Source organism: Leptonychotes weddellii, chromosome 4, assembly GCF_054177405.1.
Source record: "Leptonychotes weddellii isolate Sample4059 chromosome 4, ASM5417740v2, whole genome shotgun sequence".
NCBI lineage: Eukaryota > Metazoa > Chordata > Mammalia > Carnivora > Phocidae > Leptonychotes > Leptonychotes weddellii.
The window spans coordinates 28,517,121-28,531,162 of NC_138372.1; the positions used below are offsets into that span (position 1 = coordinate 28,517,121).

The window sequence follows — 14,042 nt, forward strand, 5'->3', positions numbered from 1 at the left end:
TGTGCTTTTTGGCCATTTGTGTATCTTCTTTGGAGAAATGCCTATTCAAATCCTTTGCCCATTTTTAGTTGGGTTGTTTGATTTTTTATTGTTGAATTTTAAGGCTTCTTTATATATCTTGGATATCAATCCCTTAACAAATATATGATGTGCAAATATTTTCTCCTGTTCTTTGGATTGCCTTTTTAGCATGTTGATAGTGTCCTTTGGTGTATAAAAGTTTTAAATTTTGATATAGTCCAATTTGTTTTTTACTTTTGTCACCCATGCTTTGATATCTTACTCAAGAAATCATTGTCAAATCCAATGTCATGAAGCTTTTCCCCTGTTTTCTTCTAAGAGTTTTTAGCTCTTACATCTGTATTGAGTTAATTTTTGTATATGGTCTAGGGTAAGAGTCTAATTAATTCTTTTGTATATGGGTACCTAGTTTTCTCAACACTGTTTATTGAGAAGACTGTCCTTTCTCTCATTGAGTGGTATTGACACCCTTGTGGAAACTCACCGTACATATAAGGATTTATTTCTGGGCTCTCTATTCCATTGGTCTGTATGTCTGTCTTCATGCCAGTATACACTGCTTTGATTAATGTGGCTTTGTAGTAAATTTTGAAATCAGGAAATGTGAGCTCCATAACTTTGTTCTTCTTTTCAAGATTGTTTTGGCAATTCAGGGATCCTTGAGATTCCATAACAATTTTGGGATGGATTTTTCTATTTCTGCAAAAAAAAGTGATTGAGATTTTGATAGGGATTGCATTGAATCTGTAGATTGCTTTGGGTAGTATTGGCATCTTAACAGTAGTAAGTCTTCCAGTCTGTGAACATTTCCATGTCATGTCTTTCCATTTATTTGTGTCTTCTTTCATTTCTTTCAGCAGTTTTGTAGTTTTCAGTGTGCGAGTCTCTTTGGTTAAGTTTATTCCTAACTGTATTTTTGATGTTACTATAAATGGAATAGTACTTCCTTTTCAGATTATTCATTGTTAGTGTATAAAAATCAGCTGATTTTTGTGTGTTGATTTTGTATCCTGCAAGTTTGCTGAATTTGTTTATTCTCATTGTTTATTTTTAATGTGGAATCTTTATCATTTTCTGCATATACAGTCATGTTATTTGCAAGCAGTGGTACTTCTACTTTCTCTCAAATTTGGGTGCCTTTTATTTCTTTTTCTTGCCTAATTGCTCTCACTAGGACTTCCAGTACTGTGTTGAATAGAAGTGATGAAAGTGGGCATTTTTTTTTTAAAGATTTTATTTATTTGTCAGAGAGAGAGCACAAGCAGGGGGAGCGGCAGGCAGAGGGAGAAGTAGGCTCCCCACTGAGCAAGGAGCCCAATGTGGGACTCAATCCCAGGACCCTGGGATCATGACCTGAGCCAAACGCAGATGCTTAACCGACTGAGCCATCCAGGCCATCCCTTTTTTCCCCGATCTTAAAGGAAAAGCTTTCAGTCTCACCATTGAGTAAAATGATAGCTGTGGGTTTTTCATCTAAGGATCTATATTATGTTGAGATAGTTTTCTTCTATTCCTTGTTTGTTGACTGTTTTTTATCTTGAAAAGTTGTTGAATTTTTCAAATGCCCTTTCTGCATTAATTGAAGTGATCTTGTGTGGGTTTTTCCCTTTATTCTGTTAATGTAGTTTACATTGATTGATTTTCATGCACTGAACCATCCCTGCATTCTAGGAATAAATCCCACTTCGTCATGGTATCTAATCTATTTTAATATGCCATTGATATTAGTTTACTAGTATTTTGTTGATTTTTTTTAAAATCAGTGCTTCTAAGGGATATTGCTATGTAGTTTTCTTGTAGTCTTTTTCTGGCTTTGGTATCAGAATAATGCTGGCTTCATAGAATGAATTAGAGAGTGTTTCTTCCTCTTTGATTTTTTTTTGGAAGATTAAAGTTAACTTTTGGAGCTATCCTCATCCAAGCTCTCTTCCTTACTGTTGATAACTCAGATGAAGATACCTTATAGATGCTATGGTAATTTTTAAGATGATCTCATAAAAGAAATATATGAAAATTTTACTCAACTTCACCAGTAAGGATTGTAAGTTGAATAAACACAATAATTGTATTTCCCCTATCCAGTTGATGCTCAAAAAATTGTATTTAGATTGTAATATACAATAATTTTGACAGCTTCCAATCTGTCACTGTCTTAATACTAATAATAGGAATGTAAATTGGAACATTTTCTGGAGCAGAATTTGGCACTATGTGAAGCCTTAAAAATAATGCATCCTTTGACCCAGCAATTCCATTCATAGGATATTATTCTGAGAAAATTGTCATGGATACATGGAAGAAGTTAGAGCAGTGCTTTCAACATTATAATAATGCAAAGTTAAAACCATAATGTCCAGAAACAGAGAATTCGGTAATAAATTGTGGTGCACATACAAGGCTGTGCAGCTATAACATACTGAGGTTGGAGAAAATTTTACAAAATAATGTGTAGTATAATTCCACTAAAATGCTTCTATTTAGGCATTATAAAAACCTCTCAAACTTAATATTATCTGTTAACAGTGGTCTATTACCTGGATGGTAGTATGGATTCTTGATATTTTTATTTCTACTTCTCCATCTCTCTATTTTTTAAACAGTAAGTGATACTAGTTTTATGACAGAACAATAAAATTCTGTTAGAATTCAAAATGAAATGATTTAAGAAAGTATAGTTAAATCTTATGGCAGAATCAGTATCTAAAAATAATCTTGGTAGGCTGAGATGATGGACTGAATCCAGTGAAATTTAATCAGGATGGATGAATTAGGTAAGTACGATAGAGTAATAAGTCATATTTCTGGGTTTAAAAAACCAACTATAACCAGTATGGAAAGTGTGAGGTGAGGCCCAATAGCAACATATGTGAAAGACTTAGAGGTTTTAGTTGACTTTAGCCACCTTCTGTGTGTGAGCAGCCAGCCATTTTCCTCCCCTTCTTTTTCATCTCACACCAGGCTTAGTCTCTTTATGGGAAACCTCTTTATGGGAAACTTCACTGAATGATGTTAAGTCTTGTCACCATTAGACCCCATTTGTTTTAGTCATTTCTGACTTTGTTCAACATTGCTATTTAGAGTCCTGTTCCTCTTACTTTTGCTTATTCAAACTTGACCCATATTTCAGAAACCGAACTTAGTCTTGCTGGAAGCCTGTTTGTCATGGTGCGGTCACATTTTACTCAAATATATTTAATTCTGGGACTTTTGATGTGTTGAGAAATTAAAATCAGTAAGGTTTCTCGCTTTATGTGCAAAATTTGAAAAATGCAAATCCTCTTCTATTATTAAAAGTGACATAATTTCCTTTTGCCATAGGACATGTAGCTTTAATGATAAATACCAGATACCTTTTTTCATTTCTTTGTGAACCACCAGCATGTGGGGTGTCAATCAGCACCATTGCCGCAAAACCTTCCCAGAAGCAGTCACTTTAATGATTCTGCTTGCTGCAAAATATTAAAGATAGTGCGAAGGGGAAAAAAGCAGAATTTAAAAGTACACTTAAAATAGTTGTAGAATTGTACATTCTGAGAAGACCTGAAGCAAAGCAATGAAGTGTGGGCTCTGGAGCCAAATGACCCTGAATTCAAATTTAAATCCTGAATCCAGCACTGGATGACTGGGCAAATAACTTAATCTCTCTGTGTCTTTGGTTTTTCATTTAAAAAAAAAAAAAGATTTTAGGGGTGCCTGGGGTGGCTCAGTCGGTTAAGCAGCTGCCTTCTGCTCAGCTCATGATCCCGGGGTCCTGGGATTGAGCCCCGCGTCGGGCTCCCTGCTCAGCGAGAGCCTACTTCTCCCTCTCCCTCTGCCTGCCGCTCTGTCTCTCTGTCAAATAAATAAAATCTTTAAAAAAAAAAAATTAAAAAGATTTTATTTTTAAGTAATGTCTGCACCCAACGTGGAGCTTGAACTTACAACCCTGAGATCAAGACTTGCATGCTCTACCAACTGAGCCAGCCAGGTGCCCCTTTGTTTCCTCATTTTTAAAATGGGCTGGTGATAAGTCACCTAGTTCACAGGGTTGTTGTAAATTGTGTTAGTAGCATGTAAAGCTCCTAGGAGAATGCCTAGCTTATACCATGTGCTTAAAAATACTATGAGTATTCCATTGGGAATATTAGTCTTGAACCATTTGAGTTTTACTTATTATTATTATTTTTTAATGGCATTTTTAAAAATATTTATTTATTTGAGAGAGAGCATGCACACACATGAGTGAGAGCAGAGGGAGGAGCAGAGGGAGAGGGAGAGAATCTCAGACTTCCTGCTGAGTGTGGAGCCCTACCCATAGCTTAATCCCAAGACCCTGAGATTACAACCTGAACTGAAATCAGGAGTTGGATACTTCGCTTAACTGACTGAGTCACCGAGGTGCCTCACCTTTTGAGTTTTAAATTGCGATACATCTCTACATAAAATATGACCATTCTATAAAATGCTCCCTCTTTGGGGCTCCTGGCTGGTTCAGTTGGAAGAGCATGCAACTCTTGATCTTGGGGTCATGAGTTTGAGGAAGTTGGGTGTAGAGGTTACTTTAAATAAATAAACTTAAAAAAGAAATGCTCCCTCTTTGATAGTTTTAGAAAATAGGATGCCGCCAATCTCTTTGAATCCATGCAGTGAGGAATATAGAAAGAATTCAGATGAGGGGAGGGGCGCCTGGGTGGCTCAGTTGGTTAAACATCTGCCTTCGGCTCAAGTCATGATCCCAGAGTCCTGGGATGAGCCCTACACCAGGCTCCCTGCTCAGCAGGGAGTCTGCTTCTCCCTCTCCCTCTGCTCCTCACCCACTTGTGCTCACTCTGTCTCTCAAATAAGTAAATAAAATCTCTTAGGAAAAAAAATTCGGATGAGGGGAGATTTTTTTTTCCCTCCTAATCGTAAACCTAGTAATGTTCATTAAACTTTGGGAAGTTCAGAAAAATATAAAGACACAAAATTGTTCATAATGCTACTACTATCCCAGTGCTAGCCATATTAGCATTTTAGTTGCGTTCCTTCTAGGTTTTTTCTTGTGCATTACTTTTTTTTTTAATGTACAAATATGTTCTGATTATAACACATATACAGAGGGGCGCCTGGGTGGCTCAGTCGGTTGAATGTCTGCCTTCGGCTTGGTCATGATCCTGGAGTCCTGGGACCGAGCCCCACAACCCTATGTTGGGCTCCCTGCTCAGCGGGGAGTCTGCTTCTCCCTCTCCCTCTGCTTCTCCCCTGCTGCTTGTGCTCTCTCGCTTGCTCACTCTCTCAAATAAATAAAATCTTGAAAAAAAAAAACATATACAGAACTGGAGGGTATTTAGCCTAGAGAAGTAAACTATTGTATAAGTCAAGGTGAGTCCATAGTACTATGTTGGGGGCCTGGTCAGGGTTACTGGCTATAGAAATAAAGTATAGGGGCAGGAAAAAGGTATTTCTGAGGTTGAATCAACAAACTTTTGGGGCAGTGATGTCAAAGATACTTTTTTTTTAGCTGTCGCTCATGAAAAAAGGCAGATAGAACATAGGAGGAAGAGCATATTTGCTGGGGAAGATGTTTGTTTTGTACATACTGAGTTTGAGAATTGAGGACATTCAGATGGAAATGTCTAATAGGCAGTTGAGGTATATAACAAAGACTTGAGAGGTAATCTGCCTGGGATATGAATGAGAGCACCCCAGTAAAAATGTTTAAAATTAACAAAGATGGTATCTATAAAGATATAAATGTATTTGACCTTTCAGTATACCTTGCTCTAAAAGGGCAGGTACTCAGCATAGTATTGCTACATAGAAGGCCTTTGTGGAATAAATGAGTTAACTGAAAGAGAGGAGCCATTAATTTGGTCTTTGTAGAATCCTAATGAACTTGTGGGAGTCATATTTATTTTAATTTTTTTTTAAAGATTTTATTTATTTGACGGGGCACCTGGGTGGCTCAGTTGGTTAAGCATCTGCCTTCAGCTCAGGTCATGATCGTGGAGTCCCAGGATCGAGCCCCACATTGGGCTCCCAGCTCAGTGGGGAGCCTGCTTCTCCCTCTGACTCTCTCCCCTCTCATACTCTCTCTCTCAAATAAATAAATAAAGTCTTAAAAAAATAAAGATTTTGGGGCACCTGGGTGGCGCTTCAGCTCAGGTCATGATCCTGGGGTCCTGGGATTGAGCCCCACGTCCGGCTCCCTGCTCAGTGGGGAGCCTGCTTTTCCCTCTCCCTCTGCCTGCCACTCTGCCTACTTGTGCTCTCTATCTCTCTGTCAAATAAATAAATAAAATCTTTAAAAAAAAAATTAAATAAAGATTTTATTTATTTGAGCGTACAGGAGCCAGGGGGGAGGGGTAGAGGGAGAGGGAGAAGCAGACTCACCGCTAACAGGGAGCCTGACATGGGGCTTGATCCTGGGACCCTGAGATCATGACCTGAGCCAAAGGCAGACACTTAACTGACTGAGCCACCCAGGCGCCCCAGAGTCCTATTTATTACTTATCTTTCCTTTCAGTTTTGTTGGTGTCTAAAATTTAAATTTCTTTTTTTTTTTTTTTAAAGATTTTATTTATTTATTTGACAGAGAGAGACACAGTGAGAGAGGGAACACAAGCAGGGGGAGTGGGAGAGGGAGAAGCAGGCTTTCCACTGAGCAGGGAGCCTGATGCGGGGCTCGATCCCAGGACCCTGGGACGATGACCAGAGCCAAAGGCAGACGCTTAACAACTGAGCCACCCAGGCACCCCTAAAATTTTAATTTCTAAAGATAAATGAGACCTCTGTTTTTCTTTACTGCTTCTGATGGAATGTTATTTGGATGTCTGTAATTCATTTAACTTAATCTTGAATTTTTTTTAAAAAGGTGATAGTGAGGAAGATTGTTCCAGTGATTCTTCACATGCTCAAAGTATGTCATAATGGGTATGTTAAAGGGGACCTATTTATTTGGACTAACACATGAGGGTGAAAAGATTCAGGAATATAAGAATATATAAATCAGTATAGGGCAAGCTGTAAACAAATACCCATGAGGTATTGAATCTTTGAAATTGTGTAACTTGAAGAAGTCTTAATGGAATGACTGTGTCAGAAGATCCTAGGTTGGTGTCGGGAGCATTCTGAGTGGGAAGGTGGACTTGGCAAGACCCACCTCATCTGTATGCACTGTGCCCTTCTTTTTGTATACTTCAGGCAGCAGTTGGTTAATTTGCATGTGTGGTTTCAACTGTCAAACTGTATTGACTCATTCAGAAAGCTCCATGAGGATAGGCCCCCCCATGTCTTTTCCCCCAACACTTAGCATAGGTTAGAGTAGGCTCTCCGTAAATATTTGTCCAGTGAAGAAAATGGTGAATAGATCAGAAAACATTTAGTCAGACTTGAGAGAATATTCTGTGGTGGTGGAAGTGGGTGGAGAATTGTTAGGCCTGTAAAGATTGATAACACATAGTATCTGACCTCAGGGAGCATAAAATCTGGTATTGAGTATAAATTTGTCAAGTTCTCTGGTTTTAGATTAATCAGTGCAGACAATAAGTAATTCGCTGACCTGAAACAGACTTTGTTTCTAACAAAGATTTTAATAAATTTCTTGAGAGATTGTGTGAACTCTTATTTTTATATAACAGATAAGCACATATTCTGTGTTCCTTCTCTGTACTCATTTAGCTGCAAAAAGGATTGTTATGGGGTGAGTTTTATGATCCTGTGTTATTAAGTTTTTTTATTAAAATTTGGAATTTGATTAAATGAGGACATAATGCTGTTCTGAAAATATAGAAGGAGCTCACATCTCTAAAGTGTGGTACGGCAGCAAGATACTTAATTGAATTGATATACTAAAATAAATGGCTTGATCATTCAGATGTGCAAAGACCAGATAATCCAGTGTGTTAGCTAACAGTTTTTACTATATATGGTGTAATTGTTTATTATATATTTCCTTTAAGGTTCTTTTTTTTAAGTAATCAAGACTGTTCTTAATTATCGGAACTGATATGGAGACTGTTAGTTTGGAAACTAAAGCTGCAGAAAATCCAGTGGAATCCTGCAATGCTACCACAGCTATTTGTAGTGCTTCAAGCAGAAAAATTAAAGACAAGAAGTTAGGACTTTTTGAAGAAATTATTTTGGGGCAGGGGCAGGGGGTAATGAATTCAAGTCACATGTAATTCACTCAAGATAAAGTTACCATCTGAAAATAAGCCTTTCCTATAGAAGTAGCCCCAATCAAAGAGTTAGGACTAACCCAGTCATAAAGTAGAGGAAAAAACTTGTATCCTGCCTATGCGTAATTCAAGTGGTAACCTAACTAGATATATCAACTGACCATAAGCAAAACCTAATCAGTTGTTAGGAGGAAGATATATATTAAGAGAGTACAACTCTGTGGAACCTAGAGAATCCCCAAACAAGAATTCAGTAGTGATTTTCTAGCATTGTCCAGAGAGAACATAAGCCAGCTTTCCACCATCATTTGAACAAATTCCTTGTGTTGGACAGATGTAGTTTATCAGGCTTGATTGTATTCCATTTTCCTTTGTTTTAGATTTCATACTACCAGGTACCGTCTTAGATAACCACAGTATGGATAATGGGGTACTCTGTGTGGTAATATGACTATCCCTTATTATAAACAAATTGGCATTTGGCCTACATGTTAATTTTTAAAAATAAACTTAGTTAAAAATACAAATATAACATCATTCTTTCATAAATTGGTTAGTGTAAATCAGGCCTAATCAGTTCTGTGTATGCAGGGAAAAATGGATTTTATGAAGTTATAGAGCTGAGGATCATACTCAGGAATAAGTCTCTTTTTGTAGAAGGTAGGGATCATAGTCTTATTCTCGGATACCCAGTGCTTGGCACATGGTTGGGGCTCAATTTAATGTATTAATGAAACTCATCATTACTGAATTTCAGAGATCGAAACTCCAGACCTCTATTGAGAACAGCTATAGACATTTTATGGCTTTACTCTTAGATTTATTCTCATGTCAAAAGAGCAGTTTTGGCTTTTCTTTAACTCAGCAGAATCAGTTCATTAAGTGATGAAAATAGAATCCTCTAAACAAATCAGAGCCTACAAAGGCAAATAAAAGGTGTATGCATTTATTAGAAAAAGGGGAGGGACCGTGTATTTGAGAACAAAGACAGTCTGTTTTATTGTTTTTATTGTTTAATTAATACTTTAATTTTATTTTTTTAGACCTTATTGCAATATGCAAGCAACAAGAATGCCTCAGAACATATGGTGTATCTTCTGGAGGTATATCGACTTGCCATCCAAAGCTTTGCCAGTGCACGCCCATATTTAACTACTGAATGTGAAGATGTCCTCTTAGTTCTTGGCAGATTAGTACTGTAAGTTTAAGTACTTAAGTCACTGTTAAAATTGAGTACTTTAGATTGTAATGTTTGCCTCACTTCTCTTTACTGTGACATCACGTTATTCAGAGCACCGAAAATCATACCTTTGAATGAAATTTCCTTTGCTCTGAGTCTTCATACTCTGGTTCCCAGGAGATAAAGTATTAGTGAAGCTCCAGCCAAACATAATCAGCATAATCTTTAATTGCCTCCAGAGTCTCTTTTTACTCAGGCTTAGCATCCAAGAATGATACATTTTCTTTCTGTCCTTAGGTATAGATCAATATAAGTAACAGAGTATCTGGAAACTGTAGTGGTCTTTGAGGGGAAATAACTATGAAATTTTTAGTTCAATTACATTATTTGAACTAAGAATAATTTTACTAGCAGAAAATATCAGGATATATATAAGATTACCACCCTGAGTCCATGATAATTTAGCTGCTGTTTTAATATTTGGCTGCCTAGTAGCAGATAAAATTACACCTTTAACGTAATTTTCATCTGCAAATTGAAAAGGTACAACAGCTATTCAGTTTTTAGATTGGTTTAGTTTACAGGTTGTTTGGAAGGATAACTTCTAATCTTGAGAGGTAAAGAAATGGCCTTCCCAATCCTTCTTTTCCTCTGCAAGTGACAAGAACCTACGTAGATGACAGTTACATATATTTATCTCTTTATCAGCTGAATTGACAGTAGCATGAGCTCCTGTTTTTGTCTTCTGGAATCAGAAAAGTTCTATTCAAGTACCCTCCTATACCCTAATAAACTAAACTGCTTGGAATATTTTTTCTAAAAGGAATATATTATTACCAAATGTTTTAAAGCCACAACGTAACTATAAAGCCTCCTGGTTTTCTTTTTTTCTCTTTTTTAAAGTTGAAAAGCCAATATAACTATGTTGAAGAAAATTTTAAAGAGTAAGAAACAAATTTCAAATAGTCTAAACAAATGTAAAATGTATATTCAGTATCATTGTCATACTGTATTTGATTATGCTTATAACCACATTTATATCCTGACTTCATTATTTTACATTATAGGAGTTGTTTTGAATTACTGCTTTCAGTGTCTGAAAGTGAACTGCCATGTGAAGTCTGGGTACTCTTCCTTCAGTCTCTACAGGTGAGTTGATTTGGGCTGAAAAAAGATGACAGTTTAGGTATCCAAGACACCTAATTAATTTCTCCCAGCAAACTGAAATGGAAAATTTGGAAGAAAAACAAGTATATTGTATATTGATATTAAGTTCATGAAATTTTGAGAAAGAGGTCTTCCAAATGAAGGGGTGTGTTAAAAATTGCTTTTGTCTTTCATTTGGTTTTGTTAGTCTTTATGTAGCTTAGGAATCAACACAAGTTTTCATTACTCAGAAACAAAGTTTAAAAGCAAAAGCAAAGTTTTAGACAGAATAAAGCTATTAAAAATGTAAAATTGTATGTGGTTATAAGGTAGCAGTATTTGGATCATTCTAAGTACACTTATCTAGTAATTTCCCCCTAACACTTCAGGGATTGTGTCTAGCATTGTAAGTCTCTCAAACAGCCAAAATAGTCATCATAGATTCTATTCATGCATTTTACTTACAGAAGAGCTGCATTGGCTCTCATATTGGCTTGATTATCAGCTTTCTGAATAGGTGAGCACATCAGAAAGTTTATGGAGGATAGAGTAGGATAGGAGGAAAATACAACAGGAGGCAAATTTGCGTGTTACTGATAGAGACAGAAAAACTATTCTAAAAAATAGACACAATGGTAATAGCGGTCATTCATTATCACTGTGTACTAAATACTGCTCTACTGTTTTATGTGTTTTGTGTCTTGTAATCAAATTACAAACCTTATAATGTAGGGATCATTTGAATCTCCATTACAAACAGGGAAACAGGAGAGAGTGTTGATGAGCTTGCCCAGAGTTACACTCAGATTTATAGCCAGAGCTTGCTTTTTGCCAGCTGCTCCTCGAGGACACAGACTGTGTAGTAGTCTGGACCTGTGTCGTGTAGGCACAAGTCAGGATTTGAATATTAACAGACATACTTCATTATCTGGAAACTTCTTTCCTCTGGGATATATAACCCAAAATGAAATGATAATAATGTTAATCTTTTTCTTTTTGGGGAAAAGAGGATTGTTTCTGGTTGTGTCCTTGGCCTATTTTAAATTTTTTTTTTTTAATTCTGTTCATGAGAGTCAGAGAGAGGTAGAGGGAGAAGCAGGCTCCCCGCCTAGCAGGGAGCTCGATGGCGGGACTCGATCCCAGAACCCTGGGATCATGCCCTGAGCCGAAGGCAGACGCTCAACCATCTGAGCCACCCAGGCGCCCCGAGAAATTCCTTGGCCTATTTTAATCCCTGTGATGTTATCCTAATTCCTCACATATTCATAAAACTGCTAAAATCATCTTTCATACATAACACACTGATTTTGTCACACCATGTTTTGAGGCCTGCCAGTTTTGTCCTGTCATACAACAGTCTAGAAGGGCAAATCTCATTATTCTTGTTTGGGTTGTTACTATTATTTATAATAGTATTATTTGCAGAGAGAATACTGTCATATTTCTTTATTATTTTCTTAAGATTGTATGCCTGCATAAAATATTTGCCTTTTCCCTCTACCTGTGTGTCTTTTCCTACTATTTATCATACAGGATATATTTTTGAATATGTGTTCAATAAAATAAATGCAGTAGAGGTACAGATAAATGTAAGACATGGTCCCTGTTGAAATCTAAAAGGTTAAAACCCTGAAGTTTCGTTATTTTAGTGATAAATGGACAAGGCAGCAGATAGTTTTGAGGAAAGTTTTGGTAAGAGAATAGTTTTATCATAGCAGGCCACAGAGAGAACCCTCTCATTCACTGTTCTCAGCTTGTGTAACCCTTCCGGGTCTTTTACCTATGGATATGAAAATATACCCTGAAATGGATTTTCTAATAAACAAAAATGAGATCCTATTTTTTGCAACTTTTTTAAACCTAATTTTATCACAGATGAATAAGTTTGTATGTATAGTTCTCCCTTATTTGGAATGCCTGTGCTTCTGTTATGTGGTTGCACCGTAAATTATTTTGCCAAATATTTGTTATTTATTGTAAATAGTGCTAAAGTGAACTTCTTGTGCTGGTATTTCTGTATCGTAGATTTCAAGATGTGGACTCGTATATTTTTTTACCTTAAAAAAAAAGAAATTTAAGTTTTGAAATGATTTTTAAAATTCTACCATAGTTTTTTTTTTTTTTAAGATTTTATTTTTTTATTTATTTGAGAAAGGGAGAGTGAGAGGGAGAAGCAGACTCCCCGCTGAGCAGAGAGCCGGATGTGGGCCTCGATCCCAGGACTCTGGGATCATGACCTGAGCCAAAGGCAGACACTTAACCGACTGAGCCACGCAGGCACCCTCTACCATAGTTTTTAAAGACTTAAGTATTACCCTTTAAAAGTAACATTGCTATAATATATACCTGTTGGTAACAAAGGATTATACACATCATTCTTATGCAGAATATACTGTATTTTGAACAGATGAAAAATAGAAAGCTGCTTTTATTTTTAACCCAGACTGTGGTCTTTTATTTTAGTTTCTGTGTATCATGGTGGATAGTATTATTTTCTGCCAAAGTGTGATGACTCAGGTCAAATATTACATATAAGGTAATCAGACACTGCAAATTCTGAAATTTTTACATGGAATCTTCATCTTCACTGTAGAATAAATGCCTGTCAGCCTAAGTTAAGGAGAAAGAAGCCTGAGGACAGTTCAGGCCCTTAAAGGAAAAATTGCAGCGTCGGTTAAATACTGCTGTTAGTAAACTGTTAATTGGAAATAGCACTTTCTGTGTCAGTTCTCAATTTTAAACCCTTTCTCTGCAGAAGGTAACTCAGCACATTGGGAGTGCATGTGTTAAAAACCTATAATTTTGACATTAAAGTTAAGGGAAAAATGAATTTTATTTCTTATATTTCACTTAAGTGACTATAAGATTATATTCTTAGGTCTGTGGACATCATTAACTTATATTTTCCAGAGAATATTGCTGTAAACGGGAGCTTATGTTTCTTGAGAATTTCAGCATTCTAAAATAAGAGAAAACACATTAAAATTTTAAAAGATGGGAACAACCAATAATCCTCACTAGTAATAGAGGACAGTGGAGACATATACTTAATCTTTTATGTCAAGTTAGATTTCTGACCCCTTTCTCCTGACCCTTTGTGTACATAAATATTTTAAAGAACAAACTATTGACAATTATATTTTGTTTCCTGAGGACATAGAATGATAGCCAATAACTTAGACTTACCATGACATTTTATATAGAGCCACTGTTCACTTAAAAAGTCATTTGATAGAAGAATTTAAACAATGAAAAAATGTATCAATTGGCCTCATTAAGTAATATTTCTATTAGAAGGAATAGGTTGTCTTTGTGAGTACTGCAGAATCCTTTAACAGTGGCCTTAAAATAATTTAGTAATGTGAGGTTGTAAATTGAATTGTGGTGAAAATTTTACCTAAGGAGAATTTAAGAAAACATTTTAAAGGTGTCCTTTAATTTAGTGAAAACACCCTGGTTTCATTTTTTAAAGAAAATAGTAATAGGGGCGCCTGGGTGGTTCAGTCGTTAAGCATCTGCCTTCAGCTCAGGTCATGATCCCAGCGTCCTGGGATTGA

At 36.4% G+C, this 14,042-nt stretch overlaps 1 protein-coding gene across 1 annotated transcript in view; it reads left to right on the forward strand.

The window, feature by feature from the left end:
- Positions 1 to 14,042, forward strand: part of RLF (RLF zinc finger) — an 83,592-nt gene that overhangs the window by 23,186 nt on the left and 46,364 nt on the right. Inside the window, exons 2-3 of the mRNA XM_006737511.2 lie at positions 9,203 to 9,357; positions 10,407 to 10,488. Of these exons, the coding sequence (XP_006737574.1) occupies positions 9,203 to 9,357; positions 10,407 to 10,488 (237 nt within the window). The remainder of the gene's footprint in view (positions 1 to 9,202; positions 9,358 to 10,406; positions 10,489 to 14,042) is intronic.